This window comes from Microcebus murinus, chromosome 6 (genome assembly GCF_040939455.1).
Source record: "Microcebus murinus isolate Inina chromosome 6, M.murinus_Inina_mat1.0, whole genome shotgun sequence".
NCBI classification, from domain to species: Eukaryota; Metazoa; Chordata; class Mammalia; order Primates; family Cheirogaleidae; genus Microcebus; species Microcebus murinus.
The window spans coordinates 31,212,695-31,233,973 of NC_134109.1; the positions used below are offsets into that span (position 1 = coordinate 31,212,695).

The window sequence follows — 21,279 nt, forward strand, 5'->3', positions numbered from 1 at the left end:
GTCCTCCAGCTCTACAAACCAGACCAGCAGCCTCTGCCATCCAAAACATGTACCCGACAAAACCGGGGGACACACTGCATGAAGCCTGCTGGGGGGTCTGCTCCCCACCTACAGCTGCATCCCAGCCCGGGGTCTTGTGATCTGGATTAGGGCCCATGCACCCACTCCCACCAGCCTGCAGCCATGGAATGGGCTTCCCCCAGCCCTGCCCCCAATGCTCTGCCAGCAACATTCATTCCCTACATTCCAGTGACGGGGGAGGGGACCCCATAGAGCAGGTGTGTGGGTAGAGGTAGGAGGAAGAATCACAGAGCACACAGTGAGTACCACCTGGTGGCCGATGCTGGGTGCCCTGCCAGCAACATCATTAACTGCACAGGGAAAAGGACTAAACCTTCTAGGAAATGGAGACTTCATCAGAGGAAGCCACCCAAAGAAAGAGGCAACACCTGCCAAGGTTTACCCATTTTTATTTTTTATAAAACAAGCTACAAATAGTTTCCCTCCCTCCTTCAAAAAGGAAAACCACACAACACAGCCCACACACAGGTGTGAGAGACAAGATGCCTACAGAAGATTCTGGGCTTCTACAAGCAGGCGCCTTCTCCACGCGTACATGCCTCCTCCAGGCCAGAAATGGGCTGGGGTCTCCCGCAAGGTCTATCCGCGCTGCGTTTTCTGGTTGGGAGGAATGGAATGGGAGAGGGCTTCCTTTCCACCTTACCGTGTGGGATGGGGCTGCCGGCCATCTCTGAGACAACCTCTAGGACTTTCTCCTGGCCCAAGACCCCATCAGATCATGTTCTGCAGGGCCTGCTCCTCCCACGGGGCTGTGCTTACACTGCCAGTGCCTTCCAGCCCTGGAAGGGGATGCACAGCCTGCCAAGGTGGGCACATTTGCGGGGATACTGGGGTAGAATATGAGATGAGGCCAGGTTTCCAAGAGTGATCAGATGAGGGCACCGGGGCAGGGCCACCTGACCTCCCTCGCTGCCACCATGGCTGCTCGTGGCAAGAGGCTCTAAGGGTCACTGCCACTGTGTCTGAGGCCCACCCAGAGTGGACACATGACCTGGGCAGAGGAAAATGCGCATCTGACCCAAAGGCTGGGCAGCAAAAACACCGGCTGGAAAGCCGGGCCTGGGTGTCCCCATAGCTGGCGCAGTACCCCTGCCCTTCCCGGGGAGGCAGCAGTAGGAGACCCAAGATCAGTTTTACTTTTAGAATTGGCCCAAAGACTGGAAGCCCAAAAGAAAATTTAAGGGAACAGAAAGAACCTCAGCATTGGATAATAAAAAAAGAACAAACAACTATGGTGTTACCAACAAGGTGACCGACCCATCCCGCCCTCAGGCCTGTGCTGCCCACTGAGGACAACGGTGGGCCATGCAGGAGAGGCGAGGTCAAACCGTCTGCCCTGGCGCTGAGACAGCCATGTCTCCGGAGCCTCCGGGCTGTCCGGTTGGCGCTGTACACCCTGTGCAGGCTGTCTGTCATCCCTCTGCTGCTTAGATATTAAACATCTACTTAACAACAACGACAACAAAGCCCTGCTGTGTGTCTTCTTTCTCTTTGCCTCCCCCTCATTCTTTATACAATATAGATGCTAAACATGGATGGGAATGTTTAAACTGACCTAAGCAGACCCCTTGTAGATAATCTGCCCGGGAGGTCACTAAGATACTGGTGCACACGCAGGCCCGGGCCCCCAGGGGTCAGGACAGCAGGAACACTCGGGCCAAGCCAGGCTGGTGCCTGTGCTGGCTACTCACAGACCTGGACTCCTCGCCTCTCCCAAACCAGTCTCCCTGGACGAGGCCAAGTGACTTGTCAACTTTGACAACAAATGGCATGAGGTGGCACATTCCTCCCCACCAGAAAGGAACCGATGGGGTCCGCAATACGACCGCAGGGCTCCCCTCTATATACACATGGGTGTCAGTCTCCAAACAGAATCCAAGTAGGCTGGGGATAGAGCCCTGGGTTCTAGAAAGCTGGACCCTGTGTCCAGAGTGCCCACAGCCCACAGCAGGGAGAGGGGAGGAATAAACAGACAGCAATGCCAACACCTGTACAAAAGAACTATACAATTTACAAATATATTTATATACAGTATATAAATCTCTTTCTTCTCAGCCCCAACGACTCCCTCCCTGTCCCCCCCCCCAAAAAAACCTAAACGTTGTCAGTAGCAGATCAAAAACTTACAATAAGAGAAAGAATAACCAGTCTTTCTTCCCTTTCCTTTTCCCACTGTGGTATTAGATACTGGTGTTTAAAAATGAAACCAAAAACAAAACGCGCAAGTAAGAGTCATTAAAAGTGCAAACATGGTGGGCACCACTTATGTTACACGGGACGTGTCTGGGCCGTGGGCGGCGCTGAAGGTTAGGTGTCTGGCGGTCCGTCCTGTTCCCATGGACTCTCCGCCTGCCCTTGGATCCTCTGCTCCTTAGACGAGGCGCCCTATCGAGAGCGGGAAGGAGAGCACAGAAGCAAGAAGTTAGAGTTGGGTCTGTGAGAAACCCACTACATGCATCCATCTCCCCACAAGAGCAGCCTTTCCACCTGCTGTCAGCTGTGGGGCCAGCGGCCTAGACTTGCAGATAGGCACACTCCCCAGCCCGTCCTTCACCGCCATGAGGCACCACAGCGGCAAGTGAAATACGCGTGGCGTCCCAGAGCACCTGGATTCGCTAGCAAGCACAGGGAATCGCACTGCTCTCGGCCGCCAGCCCTTAGCCTGGGGCTGAGGCAGAGACAGCAGACATCTGTTTTCTGGTGGGTATGGCAGAAAACCGTATCTCTTCTTGGAGATTGGGCACTAACCCAATCTTTCTCTTGTATCCTCATCAAAAATCTTAAAAATGAGAGCCGAAGTCACCCGGCCAATCCCTTCACCCCTGCTACACTACGGAGCTTTCTTGGGGGTCCATGGAGGCAACAGGGGAGCTCAGAAACAAGGCAGCGTACTGAGTGGGTTTGTGCCCACTCAATTTCCCTGGGGGAAGCTGCCAAGGCTACTGCCTGCAACTAACAGGAACGTGTACCGCTCAGTTGGTCTTCACCCAGAGAACTGGCAGAGCTGCTCCTATACCTGGGTTCCTGTCCCCTCTGATCCCAGAATGAAGAGTGGATTGGGCAAGAGCCAGAAGTTGTGTGGCCATGCTTCCTGTTCTGTGGGTGTCTGTGGCTGTGTTCTGCCCAGGTGAGCCCTTTACTGGCCAACACCTTTAAACAGAATCCCTTTCCCAAAAGGGTAAGCCCCTGCTGGGTACCTCTTTGAGGTCCCCTTAGCTGTTTGCCGAGAAGGGCTTTTGTGCTGATGGACACTTGCAGAGCCTTCTTGGGTCTTGGTTTTCCAAATTACAGAATGTCAGAGGTGGAAGGACTCTTAGCCACCACTGAGTCCAGCACCTTCACTTGAGAAATCTGGGAGCAGAGACTCAAGGCAGATGAATGACTTACACAAGGTCCACTCCTGCCCGCAAGGTGCCGAGCAGCTCTGAGACTGGCCATGCCTGCTCTTGCAAGGACCAGATCTCCTGAAGGATGGGCAGGGAGGTGGGGGCAAGCGCAAGAGCTGGGCCCCTTAGGGCCACACGACAGCACACACAACTGAAAGCTCTGGGTCTGTCTGTAGGCTGGGTGTGGGGACCACAGCCTTGCTGCTCCCGCTCTGCCTCCTTCACAGAATTGCCTGCGGACCCACTGCCCCACGGAGGAGCAGACGGGCTTTGCAGAGCGTACAGTGCTGGAACCCAAGCCCACCTGTCGGTCACGTGACCCCTGGTCATGCTAACATTCCTTAAGACCCAAGAAGCAAAGACTGCACACAAGGTGGACTGGACACAGGGTGGATGTTGGTACATGCAATCTTACAGATGAGGACACAAACTCAGAGAGTCACAGGCCCAAGGCAGGCAGGTGGGAAGTAGCAGAGCCAGGCTGCCAGCTCCAAATCTCACCTTTCCTCTGCTCCCCAGGTAGCTGCTTCTCTCTGTGCTTCTCTCTAAAAGGATCTCTTCTCTCTAGAAGGATCTAGATCTACAGCAGTCCTGCCACCAAGCCGAGACTGGAGCCACACGTACAGCCAGCAGCAACCAGCTCTCTTTTGTGGAGGTTTCCTATGCCTGTCCTTTACCTAAGTCCTGTCACTTAATCCTCAGAGCGACTTTATAGGATAGTGACAAAATTATCCCTACTTTACGATGATGAGACTGAGGCTTGGTGATGTCAAATAACCTACCCAGGGAGGCACAGCTTTCACGGGTGAAGCGAATCCAGACCTGGCTCTCTGCCTGCAGGACCACGCTCCAGACCACCAGGGAGCCCAGGGGACAGAAGCAGCCTGACCCCAGGACAGGTGGCATCCTCAGACGATTTAAAGGAAGAGCTGGCATTTCTGAAAACCGGAGGCAGCAGTCCCCACCCTGCCTGCCTCAGAGGATGGTGACAATAACCCCGATGAAGGTGCTTTATAAAGTGTGAAAGGCCAGTTACGGAAGAGGCCCCAGCTCTCAGAACGTCTGGTCTTTTCATGTCGTGCAGAGAATCCAGCTCCCCCAGTGAGGAGTCTGGTTGGCAAAAATATCTGTGTTCGTGTGACATTTCCAAAAATTCAATCCCTCAGTCTCAAACCTATACACATCCCAAAGCTCCAAATCCTCCCCTGACCCCACTACTGCCCCCACCGAGTGTGCAAGCCCCTCTCAGCCCACCAGGGGGCACCACATGCTACCAGATGACCAACGTTGGCTCCGTCCCCCAGGGCAGCTACACAGCATCCGCCCAGGTGGCTTTTCTGCCTCCCCCAGAGCAGAGGGACAGAGCAGGCTGCCAGTGATGCCTCCAGCCCCGGCTGTGTCCCACCACTGCTTCTAATCTCCTGCGCCTTCACTACTTACCAGGGAACGTGCTAGGTTCTTCACATGTGCGATCACATGTGTCATCTCACACCAAATCTATGAGGTACACACTATCATCCCCATTTTGCAAACGAGGAAACTGAGGCTGAGAGAGTTTAGGTCACTTGCCAAAGATGGCAGAGCTGGGATTAAAAGGCAGGGCCGTCTGACTTCCGGGGCCCCGCTGTCACCTCCAGCCGTAACTGCACCTAGATCATGGTTCCCCTCGCCACTCCTGGGCCTCTCAGTGGCGGTCTGTGCTGCTGCAGGTGCCGCCTGCCTGGACACTGGGCTTCCCCGCTCGGGATGCTGGCGGCGCTCTGCCCCCAGCAGCCTCTCTCCCTGCTCTCACCGCCCAGGCTGGGTCTGCTCCCCCACTTCCCTGGACGCCCCACTGGCCACCCCCTTGGCTTCCTAGGCAAGCAAGACTGGCCTGCTCACACAAGGTGACACCTTCAAACCCTCATGGAGAGGACAGCAGTCTGGCTTACGAAACCCAAGGCTGAGCCAAGTGTCAGCAACGGTGCTGCCTCAAGTGTAACCTTGAGCAAACTCTGCTCCTCTCCAGGCCAGTCTAGACTCCTCAACTGCAAAACGGACTGAGGGCCTGAGGAGCCCTCCGGCTGCAAGGCAGCACGGGTCGGGGGCAGTGCATCCGCGGGGCGTGTGGACACGGAGACTGGAGAGAGAAGGATCCTGCTGCATTGCCCCGCAGGCCTTAAGTCTACATAGACTCCCTCACCTTAGCCTGTCGGTCAATCCTACATGCCCTCTTCCTCCTTTCTCCACACTTGACTCTCCTCTCTCCATCATGCACACATCTACACACACGCACAGACACACGCACACATATGTGCAGATGTGCACATGTACACAGGCATGTTTAAAGACATGGAAAGATATGCACACTGTGCACATGCACGGACCATGCATGCACACACACAAACATGCACACAGACAGGTGCACACTCAGACATGCTGAGACACACACAGATGTGCATATACAGAAACATGTACACAGACATAGGCACAATGCATGCACACATATGTATAGGTATGCACACGTGCACACTCAGGCATGCTTACAGAGACACACACAGATGTGCATACACAGACACATGCAGAGGCATGCCACAGACACCCAGACACATGCACGGACACAGCACTCCTGCCAGACTTCCAGCCAGGCAGGTGTTCAGGGGTCAAGAGTGGTCCTGAAGCTCTCTGGTCTCCTTAGTCCCACCTTTGGGCTGGGAGGGTTGGGAGAGTGTGTTGAGCCAAGAACCATGACAGTTGCACTCCAAAGCACTCTGGAAGCTTCTGTGGGAAAAGCTGTGAAGACAATTAAGCTAGGACCTGTTCCTAGCTGAGCGTGGGTAGAGGAGGAACATCCGGCTGACCAGTGCTCCCTAAATACTGCATCACAATTCACAGTTTTCTCCGATGCTTCCCTCAGGTCCTCCATGTTGGCAGGGATTGGCAGACACCTGGCGCCAGGAAAGGCTTCAGAGGAAGGCTAGGAGAGCTCCCTGGGCTCCCTGGGCAGGAGGTCACCACACTCAGCCTTCCCCCAGCTTCGGTGTGGTGTGCAGACCGGAACTACCAGCACGGGAAGGGGACTGAGGGCAGCGTCAGTACAGACCATCCCCACTCAGCCTGGGAGGCCTGGGGGCTGACACTAACACTGCACAGTCTCTTTCCAGTGCTGGCCATCTGCCTGCACTCTGCGAAATGAGCATGGATTCCAAGTGTGTCAGACCACGATGTCACCACAAAGGGCACCTCCTCATCCACTCATTCCTTCACTCATTCGTTCATTTGACAAGGACTTAAGGAACTGCTGCCATGTACTGTGCTAGAGGTTAGGAATTGAGAAGACAGAGTCCATGGCTTCAAGGAGGAATCAGAAAAGTAAATTGCAATACAGCGTGATAAGTGCTGTTGAGAGAAGCAAGAATCTCATGAAGAAAAAGAGCCATACTAAACCTCTGCTGAGTTTTCTCAACGTCTCAGGCACTATGATAAATGCTTTCCCTCACTGTCCCACCTAATCAGCACAATAGCCCTGTGAGTAGACGCTACTTTACAGATGAAGAAACTGAAACAGAATGCTTGAGTAACCTGTACAGGTTGATCATCGCAAATCTGAAATCCGAAATACTCCAAAATCCAAAACTTACTGAGCATTGACATGGTGCTCAAAAGTCAGCATCACCCAAATCAGCATCTTCAGCCCTTCCCCTGCTCTACAGACCTACTCGCCCTTCAGGTGCATCCACTCATCATGTCCAAACTATACTAGTCTTCCCCATCCCCCTACACCCAGCCCTCTCTTCCCTCCAGCTGCCCACACCAACCTGCTCCTAAACCCACTCAACCACCCACTTCTCTTCATCCTCCCACCCACTGTGCTTTTCATCACTCGCCCTCCACCACCTCTTGCTTGGGTGACACCGTGCCTCCTAGTGGGTGACTCTGCCTCGCTCATCTCCGATCCATTTCCCACCCTGCAGCCAGATTAACTCTTTCAGCAAAACTGATCTCATCATTTCTCTGATTGAACCCCATCAACAGCTTTCTGCTGCCCTTATAACATGTAAACTCTTTCACCTGGACTAAAAATATCTCCAACCTCACCTTGTTTCTTGTCACCTGCCACCTTCATGCCACCTTAAAATATGCATGCATCACACAACAGACATCCTTCAGTTCCTTGAAAACGCTGTTTGCACCTCCAGAGCTTCAACCCTCCTCTGCCTCAGCTCAGAACACTCTCCCCTCCACCGGCCTCTCTGCTTGGCTATCTCCTACTCATGCCTCGGGTATTGGTTTAGAACACGTGTTGGCAAATGTATTTGTAAAAGACTAGATAGGAAATATTTTAGGCTTTTTGGGCCATGTACAGTCCCTGTCATATATTCTTCTTTAAAAAAAAAATGACAGCCCTTTAAAAATGGAGAAACCATTATTAGCCCATAGGTCATGCAGAGACATGCCACAGACTAGATTGGGCACGCAGGCCACAGTTTGCTGAGCCCTGGTTTAGGCATCGCTCCCTTCACACAGGTTTCCGAGGCTATCTGCCCCTTAGTGACTTAGGTGTCCCTACATATGTTCCTACCTATGCTGTGCTTGTCCTACTGCGACAGAGATTATTAAGTGCTCCCCAAAAGCCATGCTCCCTTCTGCTTCCTGGGTTCCCAGCCTCCCTGCTGCTGGGTGTGGTCAAGTGACCTAGGTTCAGCCAGTGACATATGAGAAACAATGTGTGTCATTTCCAGGACTGGCCCATAAAACTCCCTCACTGCACTGCTTCATGTGTGCTCCATCTGCTGACTAGCAATGGAGATGCCCCCCAGGGTAACCCTGATAGCCACATGATGAAAATGGCAGAGTCACCTTTAGCCTGGATCCCAGAGCGACTACATGGAGCAGCCCTCACTCCTTTGCCTTCCCTTACACACACACACACAAACACACACACACACACACATACTGCACAACCTGGAACCATGCTGCACTATTGCTTGGGCAAGACAAAAAATGTCTACTATGTTGAGCCATGACATATGGGTCCACTTGTTACTGTAGCCTGGCCTACCCTAACCAAAACTCTCACAGCACTTATCACCATGTATGTGAATGCTTATTTACTGTCTGTTTCCTGTACAAGGATAGGGACCTTATCAGTCAGTGCCACCACTGTAGCAGGCATCCAGCATGAAGCCCAGAACAGACCCAGTAAACAGTGGTTGCATAAATGAGCACCTGGGATCTGATTCACTAGGAGAGCCCTTGGCCCCTGTGCTTGGGTGGGGCAAGTAACGAAAGGCCCGGAGTACAGGGGACGGCACTCACCTTCTTTGCTAACACCCAGGCAGCCCTTCAGCTCGGGCAGTGAAATGACCTTGTCTTTGTTCAGGTCACAGTAGTCGGTGAAACGCCGGGCGCATTTCTTGGGCTTGGCTTTCTTCTTCACGTAGCGCTTGAAGGGCTTCATCTCCCGCTTGTTAATGTCATTACTGCTGTTGCTGTCCAGCTGGCTGAAGTACCAGTGCACCACGCGCTCCTCCAGGGTGTGGCTGGGGTCTGGCTCTGAGAACCTGGGCCATGGACAGACACCCCCACCCCACACGACACTGCTCAGGATCTTGCAGGAGCCATCAGTCCGTAAAACTCCCTCCCGTGCCCTGCTTGAGATCCCTCCCCACCGCCAATCTCTCCAGGTGTCAGATGCCAGGGCACTCATGCTGGGCTGCCAGCAGCCAGGTAGAACAGCTCCCCCAAGCCAAGGTCCACCCGGGCAGGCTCAGCCTGCTGTAGCATCATGCCATCCTCTCCAACTTGGATCTCAAGATTGGACAATCCTTTTCTCAGGGCTCCCCAAATGGGTGATCTTATTACATGAGCATGTTTCACCCTCTACCACAGCCAGAAATGTTCTTGCACAGGATGGGGGCTTGAGACAAACTGGCTTGATCTAATTCATACCGAATAAACCACACCTGGAATCCAAATTGTCCTTCCCCTGGCCTAGGGCTCACTGTGCTCGAGCTGCTCTTCCCATAAGCACGTGCACTCTCGGGTGGACACAGCCTGGGAAGGGGGCCCTGGGAGGTGCACCCCTGGCCTCAGGCTGCACGCCGTCTCTGTGAGACAGAGCCTCAGCTGTGAGGGCCGGCAGTTTGTGCTCCCTCATTGCCGGCTGCCAAATGTAGTAGGAGTTAAGAGAAGAGGCTGACTGGGACAGACGCAGACAGAAGTTCTAAACCTGGCAACTCCCAGACCTGCCAGGCATGAGTCTTCCTGGCCTGAGGTTTTCAGTCAGGAGGTCTGGGGTGGGCCCAGAAAACACCACATGTGACCCAACACCCCCAGGTGGTTCTGCTGAGAAACAGCGGACTAGAGTAACCAAGCCACGACCACGTCCAACACAGCCCACACACTGCAGTGACCATAAAGCTACCAGACCAACGTCTACATGTGCAACTGTATGTAATGTCCTGCCCATCCATTTTATTTACTTATTTGTGGCCTATCTTTTCCCAAAAAGGAATCAGGGCGATAACTAATATTTACAATCCTTAAAGCCAGTGATGGGTCTATTATTCAGAGGGACTGAATGGGATCTCTGAGCAGAGGGACAGAGCCTTGGGGTTCCCAGGGCTTGGCACAGAGCAAACGTGGTCTAGGGCCTTGTGCTCAAATTCCTGGGCAACCTCCCCTTGGGAAGGAGAATAAGGTTGAGGTTAGGAGTCCCACACATTCAAATCCCAGGGTTCCAGGGCCTTCGGCACATTCTGAAGCTATACCTGGTAAGAAAAACATTCAAGGCGCTCACCGATGCCACCCTCTCTTCTCTGGGGTCTGTCAGGTTTTCCAGAAGGAAGGGACCGTCTCTGACCTCTCCCCTGTGAACAAGCCAGCAAACTCCCTCCACTTCCCACTCCCCACATGACCTCAAAGTTCAGGGAAAAAGAAGTTTCCTTACAGAAAAATAAAAAAGAAAGCCAGTCATCCCTGTTGTGTGCCCACTCCTAATTAGGTGGATTTCTGTCTGGGGCAGTGCCCCTGGGCATCCTGGACCGATTCCAGGGGGCGCAATTAGTGGATGTGCCAGTGGGCCTCATCCTGACTGGTTTGACTCAGGCAGTACCTGGCGGAAGGTGTGAGGGAGCCGTGCAGAGCTGCCAACTGCCTCTAATTCTTTGGAAATCTGCTTAGTCTGTCATGGAAACCAAGCTCAGGAGGTCTTTGAAACGGCGCGAAGGTATTCACTGTGGAGCTCAGACTTTGCCGTTGCCAGCATACGCAGTGCTTTGGTGGCTTCAGTCGCCCTCTCTGCACCAGTGACACGCGGTCTCAAGGCTCTCTAGACCGCTCCTGCGGCGCACACCGAGTGGGCAAGCAGAAAATTCTCCTCGGCATGCACACGGTACAGGGCGGGGAGCGCCCTGGCTGCCCCTGCCTTTCCCCAAACACCGGGGAAAACTCAGAGACGGGGAACCGAGGAAGGCACTCTGCTCTCCCACCAGAGGCTCGGACCCAGGCTTGGGGGAGGCCGACAGGGAACTTCCCTCTCAGCCAGCCCCTCTGGCCAGGGAGCCATGGCAGCCCCAGGGCTTTCCAGCTCTTCCTTTAACCTTTAGGCTCCGCATAGCGTAATGTCTACCTAGAGGCTGGAATAATAAAGCCTCAGTCGCAGAGACGGGAAGGGATGAGGTCATCCCACCCAGAGGCGCTGCCAGGGGAGGCTCGCTCCCTCCAACACGTGTTCCTGGGGCTCCCGCCTGTCCAGCTTTCAGCAGCTCCATTGATAGAGCTCCCCCACCTCCCTTTGGGCTGTTTTGCAGCAAGAAGCAGTTCTTCTTCCCAACTTTACAACCGCTGCGTTTCCTTCCATGCCAGAGAGTGATCATCATCTGGCTCCGTCCCCGTCCCTCTCTCTATTCTGACTGTCCCGTCCTGCCGAACCCTGTTCCTGCTCGCCTTGCTCCCATGAGGAACTCACAGCGAAGAGCACCCATGATTTCCAACTGCTGGGCTCCCCTCTCCCCTCTACCACCCACGCCTGTGCCCAGCTCCCAGGTGAGCTCCGGGCTGAGATACGCAGAGCTCGCTTCCTTGGGAGGGGTCCTCCGAGCCCCTCCACGCTGTGGCTCTGGGCTCCCTGTAACACTGCCACAACCCACAGCCTGCTCTGTGGGCTGGAGGGTCCTGTCCCCATCCTCCCTCCTTCCTAGCTAACTTGAGACTCTGCTTCTCAACTCCCTTGACCTCCAGAATACTCGACACCACCATGCCCCAGGTAATACAGCCCAGCTCTACCTGTGAAGCTGGGGAGCACTATGGTCACACTTTGGAACTCAACACCTTGGCCAGGCCAAACTGCAAGTGTATTTATAGCAAGAACTTCTTAGTTTTGTATAAGACGTATGCTCGAGACAAATTGGCTGGACCTAATCCACCTGAGTAAGCCATGCTTCCCCGAGGACCCGCCTAAGAACCTAAACAAAGCGACAGGCCCTCTCTCTAGAAAAATACACATAGACACAGAAGGCTGCAGATGTTAGGGGACTAATGGACTTCCTAAAGCCCATTCAAAGTCTAGGGACTCAGGTGAAGAACCATTGTTCCAGAAGACTCTAGCCATAGCCCCAGAAGAATATTTAAGCATCATACTTCTAAATGAAGGAGTGAGACAAAGACAGTGGATGGGAGGGGCATGGGGTGGTTTCCATATTTCCAACAAAACAAAATAGAAACGAGAAAACTACTGAAGACATCTGATTTAAAACTCTGTAGGTCGAGTTTCTGGCTTGCAACAGGGCACTCCCCAAGCTTCGCACCAGCTCTGGTGGAGGCTGAGACCCAGCAAAAGTCCTGGCGCAGCCAACCCTGCAGGACGTGTGTAGAAGAAGACACCAGAGGCCTCTGCTGACATCTTTCCTGGGGCAGTGCTGGGTGGACGTGGGGCAGAAAAGCTCCCCCCGAGTTTCAGGGACTCTCTCAAGCAGTCTACTAGATTCCTTTTCATCGTAATTTCTTACCGTTTACACCCTGACCACAAAGCAACACTCACTGGTCCCTCTACCTCTTGCACCTTCTTCTCCAGCTTCCAGTCTGTCCCGCACATGCACACATTTATCCCACGGGAGATGTCGGGACTGCCAGATTCAACGCTGCTCACCAGGCAAGAGCTGGGGACCCTAAACTAGAGGGAGCCAGGGCTCTTAGATCACTGCACTAGCACTGGCTGGCCCACACTATGGGACTTCTCCACGGCTGAAGTTCTACTTCTGCTAAAAGCTAGAATATCCAAGTTTCCTTGGACATGGTGTGGAAAGACACACCCAAGTGGTAGCAAATTGCAGGTTTCGGAAGACCGTGGTTCTGTGCAACACTGGTGTCTGCCCTGCCTCTGGGCTGTCTTAGTGGCTGTCCTATTGCCTCTCGCCTCCAGGGATGAGGAAACCCACTAGAGCCAGGTCCCTCCCTGAACTGGCCCCACTAAGCCTTCTCCCAATTTTAGAGGTGGCACGGGCCACCCTCCTCCTGCAGCACTTTCAGTTTTGCTTCTGCAGCCTCAGCCCTGCCAGGCCTTGGCTGCAACGCCCAGCTGGAGAGCCAGCCCCGTTTACCACAGGGAAACCAGCTCCGGCCAAGATCTGGGGCCCGGTTCTGCTGTCCTCAGCAGTTTTAGAGAAGGTAAAGCGGGACGGCCTGGAGGCACCAGCCAAGCCAAGCAGACCAACTGAGCCCCATCTGGAGCTCAGTCCAGGCCCCGCCAGCTGTGCGAGTGGGGCTGGGAAATACCAACTCAGCCACACTCCAGCCTCTTCCTTGCAAAGCCATCAATGGGCGACCGCACTGGGCAGGAAGGGTGAAGCCACAGCACAGATGGTCTTTCTTTGGGGGACCAGGGGAAGGGCCAAGAGACTCACCCAGCCCGTCCCACCTCCCCGCAAAGTTGACTTTCCATAGGGCAGGGTGGAGCCAGGAGAGAGTTTCCCCGCTCTGGAAGACTCTGCCAGCTGGGATCTCAGAAATCTTCCTTTGGGAGTGACAAATGCTCATGGATGCCATGGGAGGGCTGATCTAAGGGGAGCACTGTTCCTTGGAGCCCTGGCAGGAGGGACCAAGGGGATAACTCACTCAGCCAACAAACGTGCATTGAGAATGGCTCCCACCCAATGACACTGGCAGGGCGCCCCCTCCCGTGCATCTGCCGTAGATCTTCCATGGACACCCATTCTACTTCGCCTGTTTTTAGATACAGACGGCACTGCTTTTCGCCACCAAATCAGGCTAGAAGGCCAAAAAACAGAGTAGATGACTCCCTCTCTTCTACTCCCTGTAGCTAACAAGTCTTGAAATCCCTTTGATTTCATTACAGAAGCTTCGGCAAAGCACCCCTTCCCCACAGCCCACACTCTCATCACCCGTCACGCTGACAATTGCTGTAACCTCCCTGCTCCACCTTGCTCCCTCCAATCCCGCTTCTGTAGCGCCATCAGATGACTCTTCAGAAGTGCACACCTGGCAGGACTCAGGAGGCCCAGCACCACCCAGGCTCTGCCCGGCTCTGCAGCCTCATCTGCCTGCCTGCCCCCAGCCTGCCTCCCCACCCTAACCCACACTACTTCCTGCAAGTCCCTCCACACACCCTACCCTGTCCACACCTCACTACCCGCGTGGGCCCCTCTGCTAGATGCGCTTACCCCTGGTCCATCCAGGTTGGGACATTTTCCCATTTGTAGGATGAGTGTCACCCCCTATGCAAAGCCTGCCCTCACCCAGCCTGCCTCCCCTGAGTCCCTGCAGCATTTTATCAGCCTCTACTATCACGCTGACTTGGCAGTGTGGTCACATGCCCTTTTCCCCAGGTGTCCCCAGAACCCAGCATGGAGCTTATACTGGAAGGCAGGGGGTAACATGAGAGTTGGTACACACCCAAAATATCCATACTAGGCAAGTGGTGGAGTGGCAGGGAGACATCTTCCTTTTTGCACTGCCCAAACATCTTCCCTGTCCCTTTTTCCCCCCACTGTCCCCAAGTGGAACTGTTTCCCACTGGCATCAGCTGATGTCCGGCTTTAATTGCCAGACCCTGAGAGCATACCGGAGGGATCGGATGTGGCTCTCTTAACCTCATGCTTGCAACCCCAACTCTGCCTGAATTCCAAAGCCAAGGCCAAAACCCAGGAAGCCTGGATTTCCTAATTCTCTTCATCAGCCCTGTTTCAGACATGCTACCCAATCTCCCGCTGCCCTGTGCCTCTGCTCTTCCTTCATATGAGAGCAGTGACTAGCCAGGGTCTGTACACACATAGCACCCCAAGTTCCCGGGGGCCCAGCCAGGGTACCACAGGGCCCTGGTTACAAAGAAGCACTAAACTTGGTGGCTGGATCTGCCTGCTACTTAGTCTTGCAGTAAAGGGCAGAATGAGTAGAGCCTCTGATGCATGCCAGGAAGATGCCTCATCGAGATATTCCTCTCTATATCAGACAGGGATCCACCCATCTGTCCATCCAGCCTTCTAGTTGTTTATTCATTTAACACATTACTGAGCACCTACTATGTGCCAGGCATTATTCTAAGTTCTAGAAATGCAGCAGAGAAGAAGACAGAAGTGCTTCTTCTCCTAAACTCTCACTGGTTGGGGGGAGACAGACAATACATAAACAAGCCAGCAAAATATCAGATAGTGGAGTCCAAAAGGGCTGCTGAGGCAGAGTGTGAACAGGCAGCTCCTCTAGAATGGTGAGAAGGCAACATGTAAATGAACAAGCAGGGCCAGTCATGGGAAGATAGATGGGGAATCAAACTCTAGACTGAAGGAGCGACTGGCACGGAGGTCCTGGGACAGGCAAGAGCTTGACCTGTTTGAGGACCTGGAACCGAGGAGGACCAGTGCTTGGAGCATAAGGGTGGGAAGGAAGGAATGAGCGAGAAGGTGAGGGGCCAGCCCTGGTAGGAGCTGGGGCTTATGCCAATATCATGGGGAGAGCTGAGAGGGCTTTCAACCCAGCAAAACTGGTGCCCCTGGCCAGCTCTCTCCCTGTTTCTCTCTCTCTCTTTCTTCTCCCTTCCCCCAACCCCTTCCTTGATTCCTAAACTATTTCTTGGATCACCTTGTCTGTCTCTTGACTAAAAGTCCAGCCTCTAGGTAATGTAACCACCAAAAGCCACTCAAACCTTTCATTCCCTTCAAAATCAAGTATGGTCAAACTGATATAAGCTTAAAACGGTAAACATGTTTTGGAAAGAATATTTTTTAAAAACTTCTCTCAACTCTAAATTACACCTAAAATAGAAGGTTCAAAAAAAAAGAGCCCCTTCCCTGAGGACACACTGATATTAAAAACATTGTAAATTTCCTAGCTTTTATTATCTATAAAAATCCCTCTAGCTTGTGATTTGAAGATAAGGCACCATCCTAACTTCCCCAGCAGCAGAGCCCACTGTGCTCCCCCTGCCTGCAGCCGAGACCGTGTGTGTGTGTGTGTGTGTGTGTGTGTCTGTGTGTGTCTGTGTGTGTCTGTGTGTGTGTGTGGTGCTCAAGCTACCACGAAAGCAACCAGGGAGGAGCATGAAGCCTCCTTAGGACTAGGCAGGACTGCAGGGGGATGCCTGGGCTGGTGGCAGAGCCAGTGGCCTTCAGGGCACTGTGGGTGGGAAGCCCCCACACCTGGGATTTTTCAGCGTGGTCCTCCCTTCTTTTCTTTTTCCCTCTCTTTTAATAAACATAAATGCCTCATGCCTCTTTCTGCATGAAACAATAGATATTTCTTCATATTCTAAACACAAATAACCTAAAGGCATATAGTACTGAATGTGCCTTTTCAAAAATGACCCCTCCTTTCTCCTCGGAGACCCTGATGCAGCCTCTCTGTCCTAGGCACCGAGCCGCCTGCAGCAGCTCCCTCTGCAGCCTGTCAGCGCCTGCCTCCACCCTTCGCAGACTTCGCACTGTGCTCCTCTGGAGGGGCCGGGCCCCACGCACAGAGAAGCGAAAACGGAGCCACAGCCAGAAACCAGCCTCCCAGCTTGCAGGACCATGCCCGAGAGTGGCAACCGTGGCACTCACTTTTTTTTCTTTTTTCTTTCTTTTTTTTCTTGCTTTTTACAAATTTTATTTTATTGTGGTAAGAACACTAAACATGAGCTCTACCCTGCTAACAAATTTTTAGGTGTGTAGTATAGTACCATTAACTATACGGACAAGGTTGCACAGCGGATCGGCTGGCTTGATTAGCAAGTCCCCGGATCCCTCTCCCCACAGCCCCAGGAACCACCATTCTACTCTGATTCTGTAAGTCTGACCATTACAGGCACCTCACATAAGTGGAATCATGCAGCATTTGTCCTGCACTAGCTTCTTTCACTTAGCATAATGTCCTCACTATGACAGGATTCCCTTCCCTTTAAAGATCAAATATTATTCCACTGTATACATATGCCACATTTTCTTTATCTGTTCATTCACTGATGGGCATTTGGGCTGTGTCCACTTCTTGGCTATTGTGTGTGCTCACTCTGATATGATATAAAATTGGAGTTTCAGGACAGCTGCCTTTGTCTGCCTCAAGATGCAGAACCATTGACAGCTATGCTTAGAGTCCTAGACCCCACCCTAAACACATGCCCTGTGGTCCCCCTGACGCCACCAAGGTGGCCTTGCTTGGAGGAAGCTCTGCACCTAGGCCGGTGCTAGGGCGCTGGCTCCCCCTCCTTGGCGAGCCACGCCAGCACTGAGGCAGGCTGTCGTCCCTGCCGAGCACACGGTGCCTCCTCTGCGGCTGTAAGGAGCCTAAACAGCCCCTGCTCCCAGCTCCCCCAGCCCCTGCGGCGCCTCCCCGTCCAGCTTCATAACTGGAAGTCTCACTTAGCCTGCCTCACAGACTCTTTGGGATCAGTTCCTGCCCGTCTCTTCCACCTCATCATTACCACTCTCTCCTCCTCCTCTTCCCCCTCCTCCCCTGTCCACCCCAGCCCAGCCAAATGAGCCATAGACATGCACTTTCTTGGAGTCACAATATTCCTTCCTTCTCCTAGAATGCCTTTCTCCCTGCTCTGACTGGCTAAGCCCTACTTACCCTTCAAAACCCAGCTCAGCTATCACCTCTGCCAGGAAGCCTCCTCTGACGCCTCCTGACTGAGTTGGACAAGCTGCCTCCTCTGTTCTTCCACCTCTGTCCTGGCGCTTACCTTATAGTTTGTATGTATCTGTCTATATGATCTGGTATCCCCACGAGGCTGCGTTCTTTGAAGGTAGACCTGCCTTATATCCCTAGTCCTTACCCCATTGCTTGGCGTGTCGTGCAAGCCCAAAGGGGGCTAAGGGGATGGGTGGATGCATGTGTGCACACTCCAGCAGATCTAGTGGGTCCAAACCAGTGAGCACCAGTGACGCTGGTTCCTGGGGCCCCTCATGTGAGGACTGCCTGGGCTACCACATCAACTCCCGAGCCCAGCTGGATTTGGCTACGGGAGTGTCCAATCCCCATGCCCAGAGCTCCTCGGGATTCTCAGGACAGAAGAAAATCATAATGTGCTCTGTGCCCCCTCCCTGCCCCCCTGTCCTCCCAGTCCCCACGCTGTGCCCATCACCCTTCCTGCCATTCAGGACTCCCACTCAACCATCCCCTTCCTGGATGAAACAGCTGGAGGTCTCCAGACATCCCCGCCCTTGCTTGTGAGCCAGGTAACTAGAAGCTAGGGACAAACAGCTCCCAAAGAATAGAGAGACAGGAAGATTTTTGGCAGAGACAGCCTTCCAGCCCTTGCCTCCCCCACCCGGCCCTGCTTCCCCCAGCCGCCCTCAGCATCTGGAACCTCAGGGCCCCTTCCCTGCAGCGCCTGCTCACATTCTCACCTCCCACCTCCAGTGGGCGCTGCCGAGTTAATGGCCTGAACCATGTCGGTGGTGAGCGCGTCCAGCAGGCTGGTGATAAATTCCATCTTCTTCCCTTCCGGACAGCCTGAAAGATCAAGTGAGATTAGAAGGCAGAGGCCAGGTAAGTAATCAAGTAAACAGCTTCCTCAACTACTATCCTTTCCAAACTTCTCAAAGTCCTTATCCAGCCAAATCCACTTTGGGGTTTGTCCACTGCTCAGAGGATTCTCATGAACCTCCATCGTTCCCAACACGGGCCCATCAGAACAAATGGGTAATGACACTTTCAGTTTCCTTCCATCCCACAAATGCCAGCTGAGCACCAACGCAGGCTCTACATGAACCGCCAGGGAGACAACTGTGAACAGTATGCAGGGTCCTTATCCTCATGAAGATCACAACATACTCAAGCTAATGCCAGGCAGGCATCCTAAAGTGGGGAAATCGCTACTCCAGGGTAAGAACCAGGTGCTGTGAGAGCACAAGGGACAGAGAGAACCCCTGACGGCCAAAGTGGACTTCAGTAGACCCACCGCTGCATCTACCCAAGAACCTCCTCCTCTTTCCATGGCCCTCCTCATCCAGCTTAGATGATAACTATAGAATCTCTTGCAAATATTCCTAAACCCTTTGCTCCCCTTCTCCTCCTTGCACTATTCCAGTAAATCACAGTGAAAGACAGATGAACCTTCTCGTAGATACGCCTTTCCATGTCTACACCCGCATAGCTGAGTGTTGCTGGGGAACATACCCCCACTCAACCCCATAGATGGGTGTCCCTATAAGTTCATGATCCCCAGCCCCCAGTGGGCCCTACACACGACCACAGCCCACAGCAACTGGCTCATTCTCTCCTATCTCCAAAGCCGCCAGGCCTTGGGGTCAACACTTCCTTCTCAGAGAACCTGTGGCATCTAAAGCAGGTTCTCCCAGCCATTCTTGCGGCACCTTGGGCTCCTCTTTCAGAGTGCCTGCCATGACAGTTTATAAAGGTGCACGTTCATTGCTTTGCATGCAATCTGTCTCCTCCACTCCATAAGCCTCGCGTCAGTTTTGATCACCAGACGGCACGTGGTAGAATCTCAATTCACATTTGTGGAGGGGATGGCTAAAAAGGCAGCACCCTGACCTCCACGACTGCATTCTTGTGACGGGACAGCCCCTCCCAGTAAGCTATCTTCTCTTCACAGCCCTGGAAAAAACAATTCACAGTCCCCAAAACGTCCCAGGCACCCTCAAATGGAGAACAAATTGTAGAATTGCAGGGACAAGATTTTAACCCAACGACTGCATTTTAAAGATGAAGAGGCAAGCACAAGGAAGAGAAGCAAGGCACGCAAGGGCACAGGACTAATCAGGGACAGATCCCAGCCTAGGATGCAGGTCCACGGCTCCTGGCTTCAGGCTCCTGTGATGTCCCTACCCGGCAATCCCTGCTCCCTCGCACAGACCGGAGGAGGGAGCTGCTTGTGCAGGATGAGGGGTGCAGGAACAGAAGGAGGTGAAGGCGCCCTCAGGGGCAGCAGCATCTCCCACCTGGTAGCTCCCTGTCCTTGAAGGGGTCATCGGCCTCTGTACTCTTGGCCCTGGCATCGCTCTCACAACTGGGCATCACGTAGCTGGGAAGAGAGATGTGGGGGAGGTTGGGAGGAGTTAGCAGCTGAGCCTGCCCCGGTCACTACTGCCCACAAATGATCTGTGTTGTCACTAAGCCTAAAGTGCCCAGGGTTGGCAGCAATATATCCCCTTCACTGTCCAGCAGCTACACGGCCATCTCGGCATAAATGTTCCCATTGAGACATGTTAGGGCATGTCATTTTAACCAACCAAGCATAATAACGGTGTCACTTCACAGCTGCGCATAGGTCTTTTTTGATCCAGTGACTCAGGCAAGGAAATAATAACCTTCTGATCAGGAAACTGAGGTTCAAAGGGAATAAGTACTTTTCCAAGGTCTACAGCTAGAAAGAGACAGATCTGTGACCAGAATCCAGGTCTCAGTATCTTGCTACAAGAAACTCCTCTGCTCATAAATGGGGAAGTTGCTCTCCTAGTGACCTGACTCCCACCAAAGCAGGACAGTAATGCTGGGAGAGGCAAGCACAGCAGGGAGCTGGTCCTCTTGTCCCAGGACCCAGCCTGGGGTGCAGGGCAGGCTCCGGGTGGGCTTACCGAGTGGAGGTCCCGGGCAGTGGGCGCCCCGTGTCCACCAGCACACACCAGCAGTAGCCAGTGGACTGGTGGCACTGCACTGGCTTGTAGAGCCCCCCGGGGGCACACTCGGGGATGACGATGCCCTCTCGGGGATTCTGCCGGGCCTCTTCCAGGGCACTCTGTCTCTCCTGGTCACACGAGTGGGCTTTCTCTGCAAGAGAAGACACAGCCTTCACGAGTGGTAAATGTCACCCCTGTGACTTATCATTCCTACTGCCATGCCCAGCACCCAAAGGAAATAGAAAGGCGCAGGCCCGGGCCCAAGGAGCTATGGCATGGCTGCTGAGTCACCACAAAGAGCCTCATCTACCGCCAGCCCCTGGTGCAGGCACTGGAGGCCCAGAGCCACCCCGTGGCCATCTCCACTGCCGTCCTCGCCTGACAGCTTCTACTGCAGCAACAAGCCAGCCGGGCACTCCCGGGCTGCCTCTCAGGGCCAGTTTGCCCAGGGTGGAATTTCCTCACCGCTCCAGAGGCTCCTGCGATGCACTGTCTGCTGGCTCCAGGAGAGGTGGGCTCAGAGGCCTGGCTGCCTGGCGAGCAGATGCAGGCATGCCTGTGTGCAGGCACACCCCTAAGCCCAGACACTGCAGGACAGACACAGCAGGACAGCCACCAGCCTCACGTGGAGCGATGCTCAGCACCCACGAGGAGCGCAAGGGTTAACTCCGGCTCCTTCCCACCCTCCAAAGTGGCTGGACAAAGGAGGCTGAGTGGACTTGAGCCCATTACACAATGCTGCTCCCATCCAGTGGGGG

General features: G+C 53.8%; 1 protein-coding gene across 3 annotated transcripts in view; it reads right to left on the reverse strand.

Annotated features, from left to right (window-relative positions):
- Positions 1-453: 453 nt before the first annotated feature.
- Positions 454-21,279, reverse strand: part of SMOC1 (SPARC related modular calcium binding 1) — a 206,018-nt gene continuing 185,192 nt past the window's right edge. For all 3 annotated transcript variants that reach the window (XM_076003910.1, XM_012781181.2, XM_012781179.2), the window contains 5 exons: positions 20,480-20,672; positions 19,844-19,926; positions 18,287-18,392; positions 8,766-9,010; positions 454-2,466 (listed from right to left, as the gene is read on the reverse strand). In XM_076003910.1, the coding sequence (XP_075860025.1) occupies positions 2,453-2,466; positions 8,766-9,010; positions 18,287-18,392; positions 19,844-19,926; positions 20,480-20,672 (641 nt within the window). In that variant the 3' untranslated portion in view covers positions 454-2,452. The remainder of the gene's footprint in view (positions 2,467-8,765; positions 9,011-18,286; positions 18,393-19,843; positions 19,927-20,479; positions 20,673-21,279) is intronic.